At 41.4% G+C, this 23,541-nt stretch overlaps 1 protein-coding gene across 1 annotated transcript in view; it reads right to left on the bottom strand.

Moving 5' to 3' along the window:
- Window positions 1-23,541, bottom strand: part of cdh13 (cadherin 13, H-cadherin (heart)) — a 456,544-nt gene that overhangs the window by 232,891 nt on the left and 200,112 nt on the right. The window contains exons 5-6 of the mRNA XM_050074237.1: window positions 15,436-15,441; window positions 14,642-14,794 (exon numbers count right to left, since the gene is read on the bottom strand). Coding sequence (XP_049930194.1) covers window positions 14,642-14,794; window positions 15,436-15,441 — 159 coding nt within the window. The remainder of the gene's footprint in view (window positions 1-14,641; window positions 14,795-15,435; window positions 15,442-23,541) is intronic.

Raw genomic sequence — 23,541 nt, 5'->3', positions numbered from 1 at the left:
TCAAGCACAACCATCTCTAGGGTTTACAGAGGATGGTTCAAAAAAGAGAAAATATCCAGTGAGCCGCAGTTGTCTGGGCAAAAATGCCTTGTTGATGCCAGAGGTCACAGTGGTTTAAGATGATAGAAAATCAACAGGAACTCAAATAACCACTCGTTACAACCAAGGTATGCAGAAGACCATCTCTGAACGAACAACACATCGAACAGGTGCCACTCCTGACAGCTAAGAACAGGAAACTGAGGCTACAGTTCACACAGGCTCACCAAAATTGGACACTAGAGGATTGGAAAAACGTTGCCTGGTCTGATGAGTCTTGATTTCTGCTGCGACATTCAGATGGTAGGGTCAGAGTTTGGCATAAACAACGTGAAAGCATGGATCCATCCTGCCTTGTATCAACTGTTCAGGCTGGTGGTGGTGGTGTAATGGTGTGGGGGATATTTTCTTGGCACACTTCGGTCCCCTTAGTACCAACTGAGCATTGTTTAAACCCCACAGCCTACCTGAGTATTGTTGCTGACCGTGTCCATCCCTTTATGACCACAGTGTCCCCATCTTCTGATGGCTACTTCCAGCAGGATAACGCACCATGTCACAAAGCTCAAATCATCTCAAACTGGTTTCTTGAACATGACAATGAGTTCACTGTACTCCAATGGCCTCCACAGTCACCAGATCTCAATCCAATAGAGCACCTTTGGGATGTGGTGGAATGGGAGATTCGTATCATGGATGTGCAGCTGACAAATCTGCAGCCACTGTGTGATGCTATCATGTCAATATGGACCAAAATCTCTGAGGAATGTTTCCAGCACCTTGTTGAAGCTATGCCATGAAGACTAAAGGTAGTTCTAAAGGTAAAAGGGGTCCAACCCAGTACTAGCAAGGTGTACCTAATAAAGTGGCCAGTGAGTGTACACCTTTCCTTTATACTGGTGACAAAAACATAATTTCTGATAGCCTGTCAGGTATCAATTGAGACCATGTAATACCTCAAACAAGTATCACAGATCATCTTCACACATGTTCACACTTTGTTGCTTATCCTGTCACACACTGCCTTTCTCTCGTGCTGTATTCATCTTTTGTTTTCTCCTCTTTCTTTCTTTATTTTTAGTGGTTTATTACATTTGCGTTGTTTGAGTGTCAGTCAAAAAAATGTTGTTGGTCTGAAAGAGGTAATGCTTTCACAAGGTTAATTGGGGTTAATATAACAGTAATTCTTGGTAATTCAAAACAATATGCAAGTTGATAAAGCTGTTCAAGTGACATTCCTAAGGTCATTTAAACATTTATATTAAATTAAATTAATCAAATTAGATCAAGATAAGACAGAGAAAAGATTGTGATGTAGTTCCTGCTGGTTTCCATCAACTGTATATATGTAAGTAAAAAGTTTAAGGACAGAACATTTTCCATGCCAACTGCCAAAACCCAACATTATTCTGCACTAACTCCAAGTTGTTTGTATTTCTTTAAACCAATTGCAATCATTGTTGGCAACACTAAGCCAAGGATGCAGCAATGGTGCCCTTGTTTGGCATGAAAATGGCTGAATCCCTGCAAAAGAAAACGCCACAAAAAACATTAACGAAACATATGTTGACCATGTGATGTGACGTAAATAGACAACCATAATTTGATCTCCACTGCCCTGCCTATAATGTAGCTCTGGACAAGATTTTATTAAACCACAGATGATTTCATAGCTGTACATGGCTCTTGCAGAAAGTTGCTGAAACCAATATCAGAGAAGCTTGTGTGAGGTGGAATTGATCGGTACACTGGTCAAGTCAATGTCACTGGCGCATGCTGCTGCCAGAGGTAAAAGATTTGTCGAATCAACTCAGACGAAGGTTGTGTCAGTCATGTGTCAGCCGTGTTTCATGTAACAACAGGTATTTTGACAATGGTAACATGCAGATTGTGGAAGGGGAGGAAAGTTCCATCACAAACTGGAGGCCAATGGCGGCCTAATTCTTGGAGTCTACATCCTGTGAGTTAGACTAGGTTAGGCCTTGTGGGCTACATAATACAAAAGCATAATAGTATCCATAAAGACATATATAAAGAAGAGCAAGAGTATCCAAAAATATATATGTAAATGTATACACACACATTCACACGCAGGTATACACACAGACACACACACCCAACCAAACACACAGTGTAGTATACACCTGCCAGAAGGGTCAAATGTTTGGACTTTAACCTACAGTCACTATTCTTCCACCTCAGCAACATGACGGATTAATCAAAAAATCCTCTTTCTCTGACACCTAAGCAGAGGAAAACCGCCACAGTGGAGCAGGTATAAGCCAGAAGGACAGATAGAAAGCGGAGCAGTGACTGTAAAATTTGATTAAACAACAAATCCGTGTAGGCATCCGTGAGATCTGTGCCTCGTGCTGCGAGGTATAAGGATGAAATCCTGCAAAGTCACCAAATTAGCAAATTGTCGGAATCATTTGTTCTGTATGTCTGCAGAAATAAAAAGCCTAAAGCAATTTAATGCTTACACTGTTAGGAATTTAATACATATCTGCAAGGACCTGCCCTGAAATGCTTTAACTAGCATCTTTGCACTGTATGTGCGCTGTGTGTAAAGAGCGGATTAAAACATTATCTGTTATTTTTAGACAAAATGTACTGGGGTGACATGGAGCACACCAGCAGTGGGGAAGTATATTTCAGGAGTATTAGTGACTGAGGAGATGACCAGCAAGCTGTCAACAGATCCCTTATTCCTCATTCACACTATTAACTCTTGTACTTCACACCACTGTGCAGCATGTAAGCAGCAGCAAGCAGCTTATTAGTGGGAAACAGTCAGCTTTTCAATGTCGACAATTTGATTGGCATGCCCCATGATGTGCATGGGTCATGTCAAGCTGTGTTTGAAATGTAGTCTCTGTGGTCAAATATTATTCATGCAAATATCATTCATATATGTTTGAACAGATTAAAGTATGTATGTGCAAATCAACTATGTTTTTGCATGCCACAGCTGGAGGCAGCTGTTGATCTTAACTTGCTTTTGAGATGTATGTTATTTGTTTTCACAATTCTGTTTCTGAATAATGATGCAGACTTCTGTTTATGTCCACAATGTCAAACCTGTTCTCAGCTTGCAAACTCTGACATCTCTCCACTTTGTGCATGTATAGGTCCTGTTTGTGCATGTGTGTGTCTTTCGGACCTGTGTGTAATTGACAAGCAAGAGTGAAAACATTGAATTTCCCCTCAGGGGGATTAATAAAGTAAATAAAGTAAATAAACTTAAACTTAAAACTTATATCTAATATAATAAAAGTGGCCTCCAAATTGTGTAACAGTCACTTCAGCTTTGATTGGCATGCAAAATTTAATTTAAGACCTTGCATTTAACTATGAATATTCTAATAATGTTAGCCTTAACTTGCCTTCTACAAAATAAAAACAAAACAAACAAAAAAATATAAAGAAAGTCAGTGTCAGAAGCCAGAGTCATTTCTATGGAAGTGATCTGTCAAGGATGCCACTGTCTGATGTCTATTCTGTCAAAAATAGGTAAATATAGGTAAAAATGTTTGCTTTATCTCTGCAGTTTGACAACTTAACAAAACTGTTTTGAGGGGACAGCTTTGCACACTTTTTTGAAAGCTGAGATATATAAAAATCTAAAATTCAAAACAGCTGTCAATTCACAGCTTGGCCTTTGCAGAGAAGAGATAGGTCCATATGGCTTTTCATGAGCCCTTCCTTTGTCACTGTGTACTGTGGCTTGACAGGTTGAGCATAGGGGGCAAAGTATGGTGCCTTTTAGATCTGCTGTCAAAGGACATCACAAGAGGGGATGCCACTTTCTACTGCAAGGTGCAGGCCGACAGGCCAAAGAAGGTAAATCAAAGACCTAACCAACATCAAACATTGGGATTAAGATGAATTTTTTAGACATTTAAAATCTTGCTTTTCCTTATTTTCTGCAATATATGTGATGTTACAATGTCAGATGTTCATATTAAAATGTGGCAAAAGTTTCAAACGTAGTAAACGTATGTAAAAGTAATCCCTGTGAGCAAAAGCCTCAGCACCCCGACCATTTCGAATACTCTGTTTCCTATAATGTATTCTACTTTTGAGACAATTGACAGTCAGCTTGTGATGAATGTTGTTCTGTGGTCATCTGCTCCAAGCTCAATGCTGCAAGTGTTTACATTACGAAACCTACACTGCTACATGCAGCTCTATATTGACATCTGGGAAACATGACATCTTGGTTGCTGATATTGTTAATTCTCCCCAAATTAAGATTAAGATTTTGGTTTAGAAGTATTTATTGATGATTTTCCACTGTAGAAAGTGCCACTAACTCTGTTACAGTCATGTACTGGCTGCAGAAACACTGCTACATGTAGCTATATGCTAATGTCAGGGAAAAAAGGTTATATTGGATGTCAATGTTGTTGGGTTCACCCCGATTTCTGATCAAACTCCTGCTGGAACATGTCCAGCTGTGTAGATTTTGGTAAAGAAGTGATTATTGCTGATTATTCACAGTAGAAAGTGCCACTGTACTGCGTTACAGTCATACACCGGCTGCAAGTGCGCTGCTACTTGTAGCAACATGGTAACGTCAGGGAAACATGTAACCTTGGTTGCAGATGTTGCTCATTTCTCCCTGATTTTGGATCTTATTCCTGCTGGAACATTTCAGGTTATTAAGACTTTGATTAGAGGCTTTCATTGTTTATTTTTCATGTTAGAAAGTACAGTTATGCTCATTTGCAGTCATTCCCTGGCTGTAGTGAAGGTGCATAAACCGTGAGAGCGTAGATATAGATGACCTGGAAACACTGACCAATCAGATCAGACTGGGCTTATAAAGAAACACTATCACAGCACCTTCTCACACAGAGGGTGAATACAGTTGTTCTGGTACAGACAATATGAGGAAAATAATGTGTTTTTTGAACATTAAGGTAGAGTAAAAACCCAAAATACAAGTATGAACCTGAAAATTAGCATAACAGATCCCTATTTACATCATATTATTTCAAATATCTGTGGCTGCAACCACAGTTTCTTTGGATTTTATTAGTATAACTGGCTATTGTCGAAGTTAAGAGTTTACTCTGTGTGGGAATCACAAGAAAGAGCCAACTTTTCACCTAAAAATAATGCCCACGGCACTATTTGTGTCTGTATGCTTTTTGTCCACCTTAAATTTCAGCATCTTCAAGGTAAGCACGTACAAAAGACTCACCACACTTATTGTTGTGATGACCTGCATTACTGAGGGTCATCCTTCTACCTGTGTAAACAAGACTGTTATTTATCACTTCACGTTCTCTCCTTCCTCTGTTCTAAGCCAATTAGGGTTCTTCCCCGGCACTCTCGACCCGACCCGAGTTTGTCATAACTGCAGTGATAAGCCCTGTACGCTTCTCCTCTCTCTTCCTCTCCATTTTCCATCTCATTAACATTCATTTTCACCCTAATTGAGCTTAATAAGAAAATAATGTTTGACATTAAATCCTTGTGAACATGTGGCCAAGCTGATCTGGTCTGTTTGTTCTTCCACAGCAAATGTTTACTTTGTCAGGGGTTTGTTTGTTTGTTTGTTTGTTTGCCTCGCTTGTTGTTCCCATAATAGCCTATTTAGAATTCCCAGCTGTCCCATCTGTCTTGAGCTGACCCCTTGCTGTTGTTATGCTGAAGTTAGACTGTGCTTTTCTTAAATGCATTTCCCAAGTTCTGCTTAGTTTGTACTTTAACTTGCCATGGTGTCTGCATCCATATATTTCAAGCTGAGCCTCCAGAACTCTGACCACTGCATTTAGATACAAAGCCAGTCAACCTTATTGATTTAATTTTTTCAAAAGCTGTTGGCAATATCATTTTGGTATACAATGACCTTGTGGGAAAGGTGGAGCATTTCTTTGCCAATATCAATCAATCATCATCATACTGTAAAACAGGGCAGAGAGGGAAATAAGGGAGGTGGAGGGTCTGTTCAATACAACCTTGGCTCCCTGTACAACAGAACATTGAAACATTGCTGCAGGGCTGTAGTCAAGACCAACTTAAGTCCAAGTCAAGTCCAAGACCAGGCCAAATGGAAACCGATTCAAGACTAGTTTCAGAGCAAATCAAGTCCCGTGCAAGACCACAATAGACAAAAGCGTCTTTTAATTTCTTATATAATGATTATGGAGACTGGATGGACAGAAATGATCTGTCCTCCACCCTGTGCTGTTGATGTAATTCACTGCTTTCAGGTACCACTGGTAGTGGCGAGGAGGGGCTGGTTTGTCTCAGCCTGCAGCTGAGTTTACAAGAATTGCCAAGAGATATGTGGCAAATTAAGCTAAACAGTTAAACAGTAGACATTTACGTTGATGCGTTGACTACTTTGCCTGTTGCTGCCACATGTGTTTGTAACAATACACTATTAGCTTAGCTAGTGCTCTATGCTTGTGTAAAACACAGTGGCGGTAGATGAGAGACAGCTCCGAATTCAACAACGCACTCGACCAAGACAAGTGCAAGACTTCTATAAAGTGGCTTCAAGACCTGACTCGAGTACAACAGCCCTGCATTGCTGTTTACTGACAAGGGCACTTCAGTAAGAGTCCACACCAAGGGATGTAGGGAAGGCATGGAGTCTTAAGCAGAACACTGCCAGAGGTTCTGTATGACTAGCAGCTGGCTGCACAGACACAAGGTTGACATATAACCCTGGACGTGAGGAGCCACACTCTAAGGAGACACACTGAGGAGAGAAAGATGTAATATCCAAAACAATATCCACTGTATATCTTAAAGATGTGCTTTGACAAGAAACATGACGGTGTGCTTTTACGTCCCTTTATCGATAATGACTTGACATTTACTGACATTTCTCTTCAAATGTTACTTCAAAAACATAAGGGATTGGAGATTTATATGCTTAAAACATCTTACATGTTAGTGTGTTAGTATGATCAGTTGTAAGGTGACATGTTAGGGTCTCAAGGCTTAAATGCACATTTACCTGTAGAGCACTGATGTATATCGAAACCTGCAATAACTAGTGTTTTGTGGCCTTTTGGGGGTAGAAGAAACACAACACTGACGTACCATTGTATCACTTTAGAGAGTTGTTATGGCTTCACTAGCTTTTTTTTCCCCTGAAAACAACTGAGAGACTGAACCAAACAATGAAACTTGCAGCCGCAAAACCAAAACAATTAGTCAGAAGACACCGAAAAAAAAGACAGTCAGCTGATCCGGTGTCAAAGGAATACGTCACTCCCAAAATTATATTTTTTGTCTATCAATTGCTTACCCAGTGTTACATTGAATTCGGGGAAAAAAAGTGTTTACCTTGCATGCCTTCACAGTGAACAAAGAATCCAAAACTAGAGCATATTCTTGATGACTTTAAGTCATAGGGGTCCGCGTTAACAAAAGCAAATTTATATCAAACTTCAGTTTACAAACACTCACACAACTCATGCAGTGTAATCCAAGTCTCATTCATCCAGTTGTATGCTCATTACTTCCTAAACAGACAGCCCTTTCCAGTAGGGAACCAAACTGAAAGTGAAACTTATCTGTGCTCTCTTTTTAAAGCCAGACTCCACTGACAAAAACAGACATTTTACCTTGCTGAATATGGGAATTGCTGGTCTACTGCTGCCTGGATTGCCAGTTTGTTTGTGTTATTGTGTGACTTTTTGTGACCCTGTAAAACACCACAGTTACACACAATAACACAAATAAACGTATTCAGGCAGCGGTAGACCAGCAACTCCTGTGTTCAGCAAGTTAAATTACTGTTTTTGTCAATGGAGTCTTGCTTTGAAGAGAGCAAAGATAAGTTTCATTTTCAGTTCAGTTTTAAATTCTAAGGTTTTCGCGGAAATCTGTTGGAGAAGTACGGAGCACGTGACCGGATAAATAAGACTTGGTTTATACTCTATGAGTTCTGTGAGAGTTTGTGAACAAATGTTTTGAAATAATTTTGCTGTCGTTAAATGCAGATCCTTCTGACTTCAATTTATCAAACATGTTTCTGGGTTCCTCCTTTATCGTGGAGGCATGTAAATTCAGTGTAACACAGTGAGCATAAATGATTTACAAATAGACATTAGGGGAATGTAGTATTCATGTACTATCAAAATGTTGATGACAGCAGTTTAACTGTACGTTCAAACCAGAAGCTTCCAAAGAGGCAAAGTCTCTCGCGGACACCCAAGAAGCACGACTGTCAAAAATATTTGTGGCAGCTTTGGTCGCTCTAGTCGCTCATCACGTAAATCATTCGAATCTAAGATCGTGCTTGTCAATTTAGAAGAGCCGCAGAGCAGACTACTGGCTTGAAAGCAGCATAGTTGCTGCTTGCTGTTGTCTAGTCAAAAAGCTCATAGTTGGCCAAAAGAAAGTTATGTTTGGTCAATGGAAACAGAAACCAAGCAAGGAAGACTTGCATGCTACGTTGCAACATTAGCCTGCAATTCTCTCCTCTATTACTAACATTACACACTTTAAAACTCACCAGACCAAACCAACTACCTCCACAACGCCATCCCAAGCCTCATTCTTTTTATTTTAGTCTCTGTAACCGAACAGCGACACATTATAAAGGATTGAGTGGGCGAGAACGCAAGTAATAAACTTCTCGACATCCTTTGTTGGAACAAGTGTGCTGTAGGAACCAAAGTTACATGGCTTGTTCTCTGGGACCCGCTTCATCGAAGCATGTCAGCATTCTGATTGGTTGTCACTGAACTGCGTCAGAGCTCATTACCATAAAGTTAAGCAAGTTTTAACTCCCCTCCGGACCGCTCCAGTCGCTTTGGTCGGCCAAGACGAGTGGCTGATGACCAGGTCGTCCAAGTCGCCCAAGTCGCCGGGCTCTCATTGAAAATGAATGACTTCCGCCATTTTGGAAGCTCTGGTTGCTGTTGGTTTGAATGTACAGTAACAGATACATCTAACATGTAAAAAAAGGCTTTGCCATATAATAGTGAAAGACCCCGAGCTCCCTGTATCACTTTGTCTATAAAATGCCTTTAGAGTAATGGTAATTTTAATCTACCTCTGAATATTTAATGTTTCATCCCCCCACAAGCCATTAGCTACAGTAGAACAGGAGACACCCATTAATGAATGTGACTGGGACAGCCTGCGAGGACCACTGGGCACTATAAAAGTGATGCAGTCTTCATTCTGCACACAGCGTTAGGCCATCGATAAAAAGGCAAAGCTGCATTTGATAGGAGACCCTTGTTCTGAGTTATGACGGGGACACAGACTTATTATCTCCTTATGATAAGAGGAGAAAGAGCGAGATATCACGCAGGCCTGGTTGGGAGAAAGGACGAGGAAGGGAGGAAGCAAAGCAGCAAGAGAATGCGAAGCCTGAGTGTACAACGTGTGTGTGTGCAGGTGCATATGGACATGTACAGTATGTGTATAGAGAGGCATAGCAGCTTGCCTTCAGGGATTACAACTATCAGGTTGGAAATAATGATTATCATTAGTGATGGCATAATTAATGTTAGAAGCTAATTCACTGGAGGTCATTGAAACAATGGCACATTAAACCGGTTCAGTTTTTTCACTATGATGGAATTATTAAGCCATTGACTGAAGCCTTCAATTAAATCTCCGAGCTTTTATGATCAGACAATGAGGGCAAAATCACTCAAGAGGGCTTTTGGAAAGCCGACACATTTCAGTCTAGGGTCAGGAGGTAGATACATAATCAAACTATCCACTATAAATCCATGACTTATTCTTATTAAATGAATATTATTTTAAGTTATCTAAATGGTGAACTGTCGTTAGATGTTGAGACAAGTTGAATATATTAAATCTCTTTGCTCTAACTCCTTGTCTGCTACCTTTGTGACTGACAGTTTTAATAAAGCATCTGTCTGTGTCTGTCACATGAGACGTGTTTTCCATCATTCTGGTACCATAGAGTGTCGCATATTAAAATCAACAGCAAAATGCAAGTACCGAGAAACCATTTTTTTTTAAGGGAGATAGTTTTAATGAATAACAGGCTTGAACACAATCTTCTCTGTAAAAACAGAGGAAGCATCTGAGGCTGCAAAGAAGCCGAACAGGAGAGAGACAAATGACTCAAAGATAAGGGTTAATATTCGTTCAGAAGCCTTCACACTGTGGAAACAACTAAGTAAGGGAAGATAGGGGATTCAAAGTTGAATCAGCTACTTTTGGACAGGTTATGTACTTGGTAATAATAAAATCTGCAGATAGCTGCTCTAATAAATCACCCTTATCTTGCAATAGACTTGCTAGCCACGTGTGTGTGTGTGTACATATACACACACATATATATATATATATATATATATATATATACACATATATATATATATATATAGTGTTTGGATAACATTGTCTTCCAGTTCATGATTCAGCAACAATCTACCAGCTTAAAATACTATCAATTAATAAATAATATGCTGATACTGAGTGCATCTATAAATCTGTTGGGTCTGTGCAGGATTTTGTTGTAAGCTCTCCAGATGTCTCCTATTTTTCACTTCTGCCACTCCTTTGGCTTCTTTTCTCTCTCAGTCCCACTCCTCGCATTCGATTCAGCTCAGTCATTGTGTCATTAAACGTCTCTGTGCCGAGCTAAACTTTTCCATACTGAACACAGTAAAATCTTTATGGAGAAGGTCCCCAGACCCTCATTCTCTGCTCCTCTCTCATCTTCATTGTTCTCTTTCCCAATTCTCTCTTTGTCTTCCTCCCCGGAGTTTTCTGTACCAACTTTTGTTATAGCCAACACGGACCCAAAAACTTCATTTCACTGAGCTGCCACGACACTTTGAGGATATTAGAAAAAAAACTATTAGATAAGCATGGTTGCTTTGAAGGTCTGTGCTTGTGTAATCTCTATGTGTGTGCTTGTAATCTTTGTTTTTTAAATTATAGCAGCAGCAACGCTGACAGAGTGAAAAAAAAGCATCTGCCTAAAGTCTAAAATTAATATACTGCAAGTATTTGAAAGAAGCACAAATGTACAGCTTAAAGGACACAACTGAATTCAGGAGAACAGTCCTAGAAATATCAACAATTTCTTTCTAGATGTTCCTCTTGGTGGATCAACAAGGAACCATGCTATTTAAAATCAAGAATCAACTTTCTTTAAAGCCACTACACACCCATAGTCCATACACACCCAGATGTTTTCACCTCTTGTTTTAGCTCTTTGTTTGACCTGTAAGGATGGGGCAATTTGCACCTTTTTCATTCTTATTAACACCTTGACTTACGTGGCATCATGCTATTCCCAGCACATCTCCACTCCCCTCCAACCTGACCTAGAGTCTAATCAGCCTGAGGAATTGACAACATCTGTGCAGGTGTGAATTGTGTGTTTCCTAATAGTTTCACACAGTAGCACGCAAAAGCGTATTGTTTATTTCTAGCTGTTTTCTGTTAATTCTGCTAGCTAAAAAAAAATCAACAGGCAGATGTTAGTTCATTAAGCTTGCATTTAAAGAGTTGTTTGAAAATGCTGTCTCTGACGTAACGTTTTAATATCTTCATGCTGACTTCTTGTTCTAGCAGACACTTGCAAAACAATTCTTAAAGGTCTTGTGCGTGGGATTTAGTGGCATCTAGTGGTAAGATTGCAACCAAGTAAAGGGAGACCTTCTGAGTTTGCATGTTCTCCCCGTGTCAGCTTGGGTTTTCTCCGGGTATTCCGGTTTCCTCCCACAATCCAAAGACATGCAGGTTAATTGGTGACTCTGAAATTGCCTGTTGGTATTAATGTGAGCGTGAATGGTTGTCTGTCTCTATGAGTAACCCCTGCAATAGTCTGGCGATCTGTCCAGGGTGTACTCCGCCTCTCGCCCAATGGCAGCTTGGATAGGTTCTCATTTTTCATTGTGAGATATGTATATGGACACCGATGCAGCCTTCTGTCCATACACTGCATTCATTTTGTCTGTATTTGTACATGTTTTCTAAACGCTTACGGATACTGAAAAAATGGAGCAGTACCACTGGAAATTGTGAGGGCATATTTTCAGCTCGACACGACCGTATGACACGATATACTTAAAAGAGTTCTCCATCCACATGTCACAGTGTATTTGATGGCCTCACAGAACACTGCTTTCTACAACGCTGCCTCCGTTAAAAGGTACGTTATTACAACTTCCTCCACCTTTGCCACGTTTGCTGTTGTCAGAAACTTTTAACTCTGCTCTCTGGCGCCATCTAGTGGATGATCTATTTCAACATAATGGATGCATCAAAGTTTGTGGGCAGTGATGATTACAATGTTTGAAATAAAGTGAACAATTTTCATACATAAAGGGTGTATAAATGAGCCCTTACTAGGGTTGCTGTAGCAAAAATTTCCCAAATTCAATACTGAGTTGGATAAAGTCACTAACATTAGCCTTGCATGCAGGACTGGCAATGTGACAGTCAAGACCTAGGGTCTTTATGTACCTGTAAACACATGAAAGAATGTAGTTAGTTAATGATGAGTGCCGTGAAAATAACGCTTGGCCATCCCTGTTAATGGTTAGCTAGTTAGCCAGACAACTGCAGCTTATGGTAAAGCCGATAAACACACTGTTTAACCCACTGCTTGCACTTTTGCTGCTGTGTTTTTGCTTTTGGCAAGGCTATAAAAGAGGGCACCACAACCCAAACCCTTAAAATGCAGAGTATCACCTTTAATGAAGACTCATCCACACCACTTTTCATTGCTTGAACATACATGTCAAAACTCTTAATTAACAAAACTCTGAATTAATAAGGGCAGCCCATGGTTTACACCTGACTTGTTGCCATAAGGGTTAATGTGGCATGTAAACGTGCTTTGAGACACCTGTGTAAACCCAGATCTTCACAGTGTTATGGGCACAGTGTGGTGCTAACAGGGGGGCTGCCAACAAGAAACACAAGCCCTTTTTAAATAGGAATTGTGCAAATTTGCAGGAAAGTCCAATCAGTCTTCTTTCAGCATTGGCAGTATAAAAACAAAATCGGGGAGTGCAGCGAAATGCCGCCTGCCTACTTTTGTTCATACTGAATGTGCCTTTTTCAGGGCAATGGGGGGCATGAGCAAGTAACAAAACGTGTAGCTCAGCGTGTGATGTAAACAGCCTTGCTCCGAGGGAAGCTGCGGCTGGTCAGTCCTTCGGTGATTCTCTCGTAAGTCGGCCCGTCCTTCACCGTTCCTGTCATTTGACGGTTAATGGCCTCTTCGCTTGCGAGGACAAGGAGGGCACGCAATTCTTTGTCTCCCCAGTTGCTCATCTTTACAGTGTCTGTCAGGTTTGTGTTTCTCTCTTGCTACTAGCTGCTCGCTCATTCCTGCTATCAGCTGTTTCCTGTTTATCCACCGCCAGTGGGTCGCACGAGTGGCATCATCAACAGCTCCTCCCACAAGTCATCAACAGCCCCTCCCGTGGCAGAAAGGCGCCTCATTCTTTTCAAACCAAAAAGGTTCTGCCAATATGACTACCCTACGAGGCGGAAAATTGGGCACCTCGGATCAACTCGCCAATCCAGCTCTGTGTGTGTAGACACTTGCAGCTTGCCGGCAAAACGGCCCAACATTCGCCGAAAATCTGGCAGTGTAAAAGGGGCTACTGCTTCAATTACTGGGTCATCATTTCCTTCCATTTTCAAGGCAAGGAAGGCATCAGCTGATGTCATATGTTTTTTTAGCAGACTATTCTCTGCTAAGCAGATTATTCATGGGATATAGCGATGCACAGTTAATGCCTGAATCAGACCGTAACCACTGAAAGCCAATGTCCTGGCTGCACCATGCATGTTATAGTTAGCACTGATACCAAAGAAGATAAAGACTAAGGAAATGTGGTGAGTAAGTGTTTGCCCCTCTCAGCCTTCCTCTCTGTTTGTCTCATGCCTGCTCTCCTCTTACATCTGTTGGTATTTACAGAGTGAATTATTTCTGAGTTTTTACAAAAGCCAGTTAGCTTATCAACAGCTTGCATCCAGTTGAACACCCGCACTCACGTCTGGTTTCAGAAAACAGGATAAGATCAATTGACTGACTTAAAAAGTAGATTTTCTCTGCCCCTTTCTTCCTTTCAGTTACAGGGGAAATGGTTTCGTCAGGCAGACAACCCTGAGGGCACCGAACTCGGCAGTCACCTCAAACAGGCACTAATGTTCTTTTATCGCAGAGGAAGCCACCAACTTTTAACTGATAGCATCATTCAGCCTTGACAAAATGCAAAGCCCAGCCATTCCCAGATGATACTGCCAATATCTGTATAATTGTTACAAAATCGAAGTGCTCCTTCATGACCTTTGATTTCCTGTTATTTTGTCCATATGTCAGTATGCTGAACATATACTAAATTTGAAAGAGATAGATCAAAGTAAAATTTCATTGAACTACAGATTCTTATGAATAATGTGACCAAGTTGAAAATGTAATGATCAGTGAACAAAAGAGAAACTACGTAACACGGGAAAAAACTGACAAGGAAATAATAACTGTGTCAGAGAAAGAGAGCCCAGGTGGTTGGAAAGGAAAGAAAAGAACATACACACAAACATCATAAACACCAGATCTAAAGGCTCACACACACACACACACACACACACACATACACACACACACACTGACCTGGTATGAGTCAATGGCCTCCCGGTCCAGTGAGCGGCTGACTGACACGACTCCTGTGTCTATGTCAATGGTGAAGAGACCTTTGGGATCCTGGTCAGCGCCGGGGCCTGTCAGACGGAAGATATGGTTCCCTAACTCCTCTGCTGAAATCACCTGCAGACACACACACGCACACAGACATCAACAACTCGAACAACTGTAAGCTTTTCCCCATTTAATTCTGGGTAAGCCTGTTTCCTGAGGCAAATAATTGGTGAAACGCAGCTTCTACTTTTTTTTCCTTTTTGAAGACACACTGTACAGAAAAACCCGTATCATTATTAGAATTTGTTGTTATACATTTGAGCAAAAGGAGCTTGCTGCGCCTTGAATGGTGATGCAAAATCCCTGATAGCTAGCAATTAAAAATGTATATCAGACAAGACTTTGATTTGATTTCATCAGTTGGAAAGAAAGTTAGCATCATCTCCCCGAGCATTGGAGGCCTGCTGTGACCACTTGTTAATGCATGGTAGGATTCCTTTCAGATAAGGAAAGTGGAACAGCTAAATAAATATAAAAACTCCATTCCTTAATAATTAAGTGTGAATGTTATGCAGATGAGTGTTGTCGTCGCGAGGCCATGTGAGGTGGATTTAGAACCAACCGCTGTGAAATGGCCTCATACACCACCGTACAGTACAGTACAGTACAGTGGTGTTTTTCAGGAGTGCTGCCAAGTTAGTTGGATAACAATCCTATTCTCTCAGACAGGAGTGATCTGACCCATGGACTTTTTGGATAGATATACTCACATGAGACTGCCGTAGCCAGCAGCAATCCACAGGCACCCCAGCAACAGGAACGGGCAGGTTAAAAAAAGAAACACAAAAAAACGCATGTTAAATTCACATAGCACAGAAGAAATGGCACCAAGAGTCAAAGACCTTGAAGATCTTTGCAGATCCTGAGTTGAGCAGATGTAAGACAGAGGATCGTGATAAAATAATAAACCAAAATTGTCAAAACTTCATTGGACTTTACAAAGTTTTGTACTTTATAACAAAATGCCTTAATAAAGATTCACAGCATTTAGACTTTTTCAGAACAGACATTTTGACCTGGCAGGAATAGCAAAGGTAGAATTAGTAACATTGAGGATGGCTCTGTTCCATTAAGTATCCCAGTGAGGCAGCATGCACAGGACCTCTCCTTAGTGGAGTGCAGCCATCATTCATGCCCTGCTGCTATGTCAAAATGTCTGTTCTGAAAAGGGTCTATTGATAAGTCTATCTTAACACTCCTGACAGATGATTAGTGAAGAACACAGTGTACATTATTCGAAGAGAAACTAGGCCCATTTTAAATTCATAAATGTTATTCCTATGGTTAAAAAATATTAGCAAACGTGAACAACTCACTCCCAAATCCAAAAACTATAGTGCTAAAACTCAAATTTGTGTTGTCATCAAGTATAAAGTCTGGAGCTGCTCCACAGACACTGCATTGGAAAAGATGTTAGTTATAAATGACACTGAGAGCACCCAGGGGAATGTACATTTTCGGTTTCAGATCTGAGAACACTCATTTGGGTATTAAAAAAACAAAAAAACATTGTGGGTCCACAAAACCAGGCGCCCTGGTTTGTCTATGGAGCAGCTCCAGACTTAATACTTGATGACATCACAGATTTGAGACTTCCTTCTCTGGTTTCTGGCTGTGAGAGAAATAGAAATTACTTTAAAGAAACAGAAATATACTTATCCACAGATAAGAAGATTGATACCACTTTACTGCTCGGAGCCAGAACCCAATCATAAGCTTAGTTTTATGTAAAGACTGGAACAAAGGGGAAAAAACAGCTCGGCTTGGTCCAAAGGGAAGAACATCTGTCTAACATCAGCATGTAACATTTTGTTTGTTTAATCCTTACAACACCAAAGTGTTGTACAGAGGTATGTGCTGGACTATTTCTCCGCCTCTGGACAGAGCCAAGCTAGTTGTTTCTCTCTCTTTATACTCTTCCCCCTAAGTTAAGCTAACTGGTTACTGCCCTCAGCTACATATTTATTGTACAGACAGTGGTATCAATTTTCATATCTATCAGCTAATAAGTTCTGGAAAATATGTGCATTTCCCAAAATGTCAAACAATTTCTTTAAAAAATGGAAACAAAACTCTAAGTTTGTCATCAGGATTATGACTGAATATCAGCCCTTAAGCGTACAGACAGAGGGGTAAAGTGCTGACTGACTGCTTTAAGATTTTGATGTTCCTACACTTTCCCCCTTCTGGATGTGAACTCCCTCAAATTAAAGCTAAAAGTCAGCACTTTAACCTTATAATCATGTTTCCATCATTTCAAGTCCAACGAGCTGGTGAACAGAGCTGACACCACAGCAACGTATCACTGTGTAAATACTTAAAGGCTGTCTAAATACTTTCTATTGCCAGCGCGTGTTGCACCCACCCAAACACACATAGGCTTGTCACCACTATGTCACCTTTGTGGGCCTCAGCTCTGTCGCTGTGTGCCAAGGATGTAAACGGTTCCCCTGCACTGCGCCTCATGATCAGACGGCTGCCATGGGGTCACCTTTAATGAGAGCGCGCTTCCATGGGATGGCAGCTAAAATGACGGCCTTTCTACTCCCCACTTGAAAGAGCATGGAAGATGAGACTGCAGTGTTACAACCCTATGCCAGACGGAGCTCAAGCCCTTATAGCCTCTCCAAAGCTCCATGCCATTTATCTCTGTGTCCCACTTCATCTTTCTCTTCTGTTCCCTCTCGCTCTCGGGGTCCTTGCTCCGCCGCTTGTTACTTTCTCTAATATGTCCATCCCTTGCTCTGCTGCTAAGTGTCCGTTCTCCATTCATCTCTCTGTACTGCATCTTTTCGTGCTCACTCTTTCTGCTCCTCTTTGTTTGTCATTCCAAATGACAAGAGCGAGAAATGTCAGAAGTGTAGCAAAAGCAGTCATTTATGGACGATGGCTTATCTTCTTCCTCCTTTTCACTTTTCACCCTCCTTTCAATCTTGTTCCTATCTTGGATTTTTGTTTTAAAAACAGTAATATCAAGGGTACCTTCTCTTACTATGAGTTGTGTTAGAAACCCCTAATCACACACACATACGGTCTATCATTGTATATTTTCCTCATCTTCCTGTCCGTGTGAGGACATAAACACGGACATACAAAAGCCATCCATGCACATACACACAAATAAACAATCACACACACTCTCACAGGTGCAATAGCTGCCATTCAGGACAGAGATGTTTCTGAGCAGCAATCATAGTGGCAGCCAGCACCTGCTGAGAGTGACAAACTGGGTCAGATAAAGAGAACAAACAAAAACAAAAAAAAAAAAAAAAAAGAATGAGGTGCAACATTAGTTGGAGTCACAGATGGCTCTGCGTCAAACTTGGATGGTTGTGGGGCGGGGGGGGAGTGGAGGAAAAAACAGGAACGGACGTACAGGGAGGATGTGGGGGCGTGTGAGGATGCAGAATGAGAGGGGAGGAAGTAGAGAGTGCGAGAGAGGGAGAGATCGCTGATAAAGACACGTTAACTTCAGCTGCAGAGTTACTTGAAGTGTCAGGAGAAGTTTAGTGTTTAGGAGACGTCTCTGTGGGGGGGGAAGTGTGATAATTTGCGACGCACATACACACACGCACTCGGGCTCTCACGCATGCTGGCACAGAAACGTGCACCCAGTGGCTTTGTCTCCACTGAGTCTGTCTCCCTCTGTGTGTGTGGGAGGACTGATGGGAGAATCTCACCTCTTTCTATCAGCTCTCATTACCAGCCAAGCAGACATGAAAGACTGCAGGGCTCGTGATGCTGTGCAAAGATGACAGGAGGTGTGGCGCAGCTCCGCAACACCAAACACCTCTGAGCGCAAGGAGAGGATGAGCACTGAAACAATGGCTCGGCACCTGAGTGTGTGTGTGTGTGTGTGTGTTTATGTGTGTTGGCTCGTGTGTATAACAAGATTTAAGCTTGATAACATCTCCTGCTGTTTGTGTTCCTGTCAGGTGTCAAGAGGGCAACAAACAAAAACCTGTGGAATAGCAACACAGGTGTGTACAAATACGTAATACACACAGACATCTTCTCAGGAAAGTTATGTAACTTGTAAAAATACACTTGGGTGGTTGTGTGTGTGTGTGTGTGTGTGTGCGTGTCTCAAAAATCAAGAAAAAAAATCTGCTGCGCGAAACAAAGTGTGCCAAAGAAAGTGTATGTTGGTCCAAAGAAAACATCATTTCGCTGAATCATTATCATGCTAATTCTGTATACACAAGCACACACACTCCCCATGTCCTTGTGCTTTTTGAGGGAGAATGAGGGAGGATTTCAACTCCAGTGTGTATGTTAGAGAGAGTATGCAGTAGCATCCCTCAGTGGTGCTTCTGTTATCCCAGTCAAGGTCATACAGCCAGCTGCGAATGACAATCACTAGCCATGAAAGGACTCCTGGGACCAGGCCAGGCCGTGTGTGTGTGTGTGTGTGTGTGTGTGTGTGTGTGTGTGTGTGTGTGTGTGTGCAAGCATGCCGGGCTTGGACCAGTGCTCTGCCTGAACGTCCTCCCACTTCTGTCTGCTAATAAGAGGGATGAGGCGTGGCGGAGAGGCTCGGTGAAGACATGGAGGGGTAGAACTGACCCGAGTCTTCAGCGCAGGACAATGGGAAAACAATGGTGTTAATTAACAAGCTTGATTGGTTAGCCAGGCCTCTACTAATCATTACCCATTAGCCACTGTGTCCTGAGCCAATCACAACAAGCCTGAGAGGGGCAACAATCAAGAGGGAGCCTTGTTGAAAAAGAAAAAAACAGGAATACAGGAGTGTCATTAAGCGGCAAGACCGTGTTAAGAGGGTCAGCAGGGACTGGTGCAGTGGGAAAGAAGCTTCAGTTCACACAGTCCAGCTTGTTCATGCTTCCTCATGTGTTAGTTTTTTGGCTTTTTTAAGGCCACAACACACATTCACACAACCATAAAAAGGTCAACTTGAGGTAAATTAAAATATATTTTGAAACTTTTAGCTTGAAAGGCGGCCATTAAAATCCCAGAAGACACCAGATCAAAATAAAACAAAAACGGATATGGCGAAAGAATCCAAATAAAAATAATTATGTTTGAATTAAATGCCTTCGGCGCTGGGGAGAGGCTGTGGTTGTGCTCAGGCAGCAAGATGAGCAATCACTCAGTCTTGCTTAAGCTCACGCAAGGACAGCATCTCTTGGGCAGTTCACACCCGACAAATCTGTTTTTTATTGCCTCTCCTTGTTTTTTGTTTTTTTTCTTTTTTCTTTTTTTAAAGCTCCTCTCATCAAAATGGATTTCACATCTGCTCAATGTTTCTGGGGGTCCGGGCATGAATTGGAATTTATGTCAAGACAGTTTTAACACACCGCCAGCGAACATCCGCCACAAACGGGCATGATTAACATGCTGAAAGACAGACGGGGAGGAAAAGGCCGGAACTTTCTGGTCTTCCTAAAACAATTAAGAGAATCAATTAGACTAAATGACGAGGCCCGCAGGCTGCCTGATTTCTAATGTCGGAACATCTCACAACACAACTTGCTCACTTCCTGCTTGGAAGCTCAGATCCCCTGTATTGAATGGCTGTGTTAGTGAGAGGAGAAGCGACGGAACGAGACAAAGACAGATTAAGTGGAGGGGAGAGAATAAAAGGAATGGAAAGAGAGTTATAAAGGAAGAAAAAGAAACATGTAACAGTTGTCAGACAACAGGTAGCAAGACAGGCGAGAGAAACAGATTGACAGGGAGAGCAAATGAGGAGGCACTCTGCACTGAAACAATGGAACAAAGGTGCCAGACATGTCTGTTCTCCTTACTATATTAGCTGGGGCTATAGCCAAACCAGGCCCTCATTCCTCTCACCAAAAATACTTTATTGGAGCTGTCATGTCAAGTCAGACACATTGTGTTGATTTGTGAGCTGGTAAGGACGGATAAACACAGGTTGAATGACTGACAGCTCCAGTGCAGCGCCAAAAGTTAAGATGGCTTTATAGATTGCAGTGTTTGAGATTTCATGCTGATACATCTGAGATTTCCATTTGTAATTTAATGGAGATGTGTGTGTGTGTGTGTGTGTGTGTGTGTGTGTGTGTGTGTGTGTGTGTGTGTGTGTGTGTGTGTTGTTTTTCAGTGTGCATTTGCACATTTGCCTGTGAATCAATGATTCTGAGTTATAGGCTTTTATAGGCTTTTTGGAATAAGTAAGCATCCCAATAAGGGCATGAAATTAGTTTTGTGTAAGGTCTTTTTTGCAGTTATGACCCTTCATCCATCTATTTTTCATACATGGGCCTGAGCCTATCTAAAGCCCTATTTCCACAGGACTAGTATTACCTGGGGACCGCAAGTAATTTGTAATAATTGTGGAGGCTGTCTGTGATGTGGATCCTGTGCAAATCTGCCATGTCCGTACTTTGTCAAGTAAAAATTCCACCACAAATGACCTACCATACTATTTCAAACACAGAGGTCATTTGGTATAGGTCCTGTGCAAATTGGCATCTCAGTGATTTGGGATTATATTTACATTTTTCTGTTTTCTTTGCGCCTCTTTTCTGTCTCTTCCCTGGTCATGTTATGGAGGCTTCGATGGCAATTAGAAATGAAAGATTTGACAGCATTTTGGGAGCAGGAGACTCATCTCACTACACAGCATGGAAGGAGGAATGATGAGATGGATGACATGGGACAATGTGTGGCAGAATTAGTTCTGTTTGTTTAACCCAGATTTAAAAATAAATTTTAAAAATAGGTTAACACTGCATTACCGCTAGTGGTGCTGTTTCGTGTTTCTGTGTTGTGTAGAATGGATTTACGAATAGCTGCGTGCGTCATATCCATAGGATGGCAACAGTAAACTTGTAAAATACAGACTTCACTTATCCTGTGCGAATGTGCTGCATGAACCACTGATGTTGGGAGTAATTTCTAAATCCCATGAGGATCCATGGTAATACTAGCTCTGTGTGAACAGGGCTTAAGGATGTACTAGATGATTGGTAGGTCAGCAGCCTATCACAAGGCTAACACACGTTGACTGATACATTCCAAGGGCATTTGTGAGTTTTCAGATGGTCTAACCTGCATTTCTTTTGCACTTTTACGGAAACAGACCTACACAGCCATGAGGAGGACATGCTGACTTCAGACAGAAAGGCTGAAGAAAGTTATGAGGGCTAAGGCCCTGTTTAGACGACAACAGTTTCTCTAAAAACGGAAAAGTCTGTCCTTTGTGTTTTAAAAAACTTCTGCGTTTATATGACGACGTTATTGAAACGATCCCCGTTCACACAGAGCCGCAAAATCTACTGGAAACGCTGTAGTATGCATGCCAGGCCAATGGGTGGCAGTGTAAATTTGCAAAGCAACACCACGGCATGACGCCATGCGCCTGTGCTGAAGCGCCTTCCTCTACAACGCGGTGATTGCAAACCAAAACAAAGAAGACACAATGGCAAAAGCATGCACAGATAACTTTGTCTGGATGGACGACGCGACGAGGTGGAGCTGCTACAGTAACAGATCTACACTTCACTTCAAATCAACAGGGTGAGCAGCACGAACAGAGCTCGGCATTCTTGTTGTGACGGTCAGCTTGTCTAGTGACTGGAACCGTAATGTGCATGTGCGAAAAGTCAACGTTTTCAGAGGAACTGCATATTGTTAAGTTTACATGACAACGGAGACGCTGCCGTTTCCAAAAAGTTGCACTCTGGAACCCGTTTTCAAAACGTTGCGTTTTCAGGCACCCAAAACGCCGCTGTTGTGTAAACGATCGGCCAAAACTCAACTAAAGTTTACCGTTTTCAGTTGAAAACGTCGTATAAACAGGGCCTAAAAGTATCTTACTGTGAGAAGATAACGCTACCTCTGAGCCACCACACAGAGAAACTGCAAAGACCCAAAGTGAAACCTGATCTGGTGGGTTGTTGTTCACGTCGCACTTTGAGAAAATTTTAATTGCAACTAAACTAAATTCTCTCAGTTGAAGGGTTTGAATTCTTGGGTCTCATAAGTAAAAAGAAAAATCTAAGAAAATCTAAAAGTCATGACATGCTAATGAATGCCATATGTATTCCAAATTAACTTTACATTAAGTCCTGTTATGGATGATTACTTTGCTTTCAAATCTAAAGGAAGATCTGACATTGTGAGCAACTTGTTTCAATTTAAGAAGAACCAACTTTGCGTCAATCACTACGGAGTGCACTGCAATTCTCTATTCAAAATTTTGACCAACCCCTTTATATTTATAGCTGACAAGATGCTGGATTTGGCTTAGGTCAGCTATCTTTGTCATTTATAAAATATCTGCTAGTACTTACTTTAGAGTAGTCTATACACAATTTCTTCTTTCCAGCTGGATCCTGACTTATACTGTGCATCTCTGCCTAGTCTAAACAAAACATGTCAACAAACATAAACATATTTATCACATAAAGAGGGGCTGACAGTTATCTGTCAAACCATCAGTTTTTGGTCATCACCTGTGATTGGCCTGCCACAAGATTTAATAGAATCCTAGATTTTTTGACATTAGAGGAATTGCAATTCGAAACCTTCACGAGATGAAAAGAAAACTGCTCAAAGCTGGAGCAGGCTGATGGCTTGTCATTATTAGGGCCGTAACGGTACATGTATTTGTGTCGAACCGTTCGGTACGCGACTTTCAGCTCGGCACGACCCTGTACCGAATTATTGGGCACAGGATATTATTTTATTTTATTTTGTTTTATTTTAATTCCGTTTTTGCAAGCCGAACCATTTAAAATATCTAGTTCCCCGACGGACATAATTGAGTGACGGACCGAGTCCGACCGTAAATCTCCGCTTTCACTTTGTGCAGCGCATTCTCACATTTT

This window comes from Epinephelus moara, chromosome 20, assembly GCF_006386435.1.
Source record: "Epinephelus moara isolate mb chromosome 20, YSFRI_EMoa_1.0, whole genome shotgun sequence".
NCBI lineage: Eukaryota > Metazoa > Chordata > Actinopteri > Perciformes > Serranidae > Epinephelus > Epinephelus moara.
This window is presented reverse-complemented; position numbering and strand designations above follow the sequence as displayed.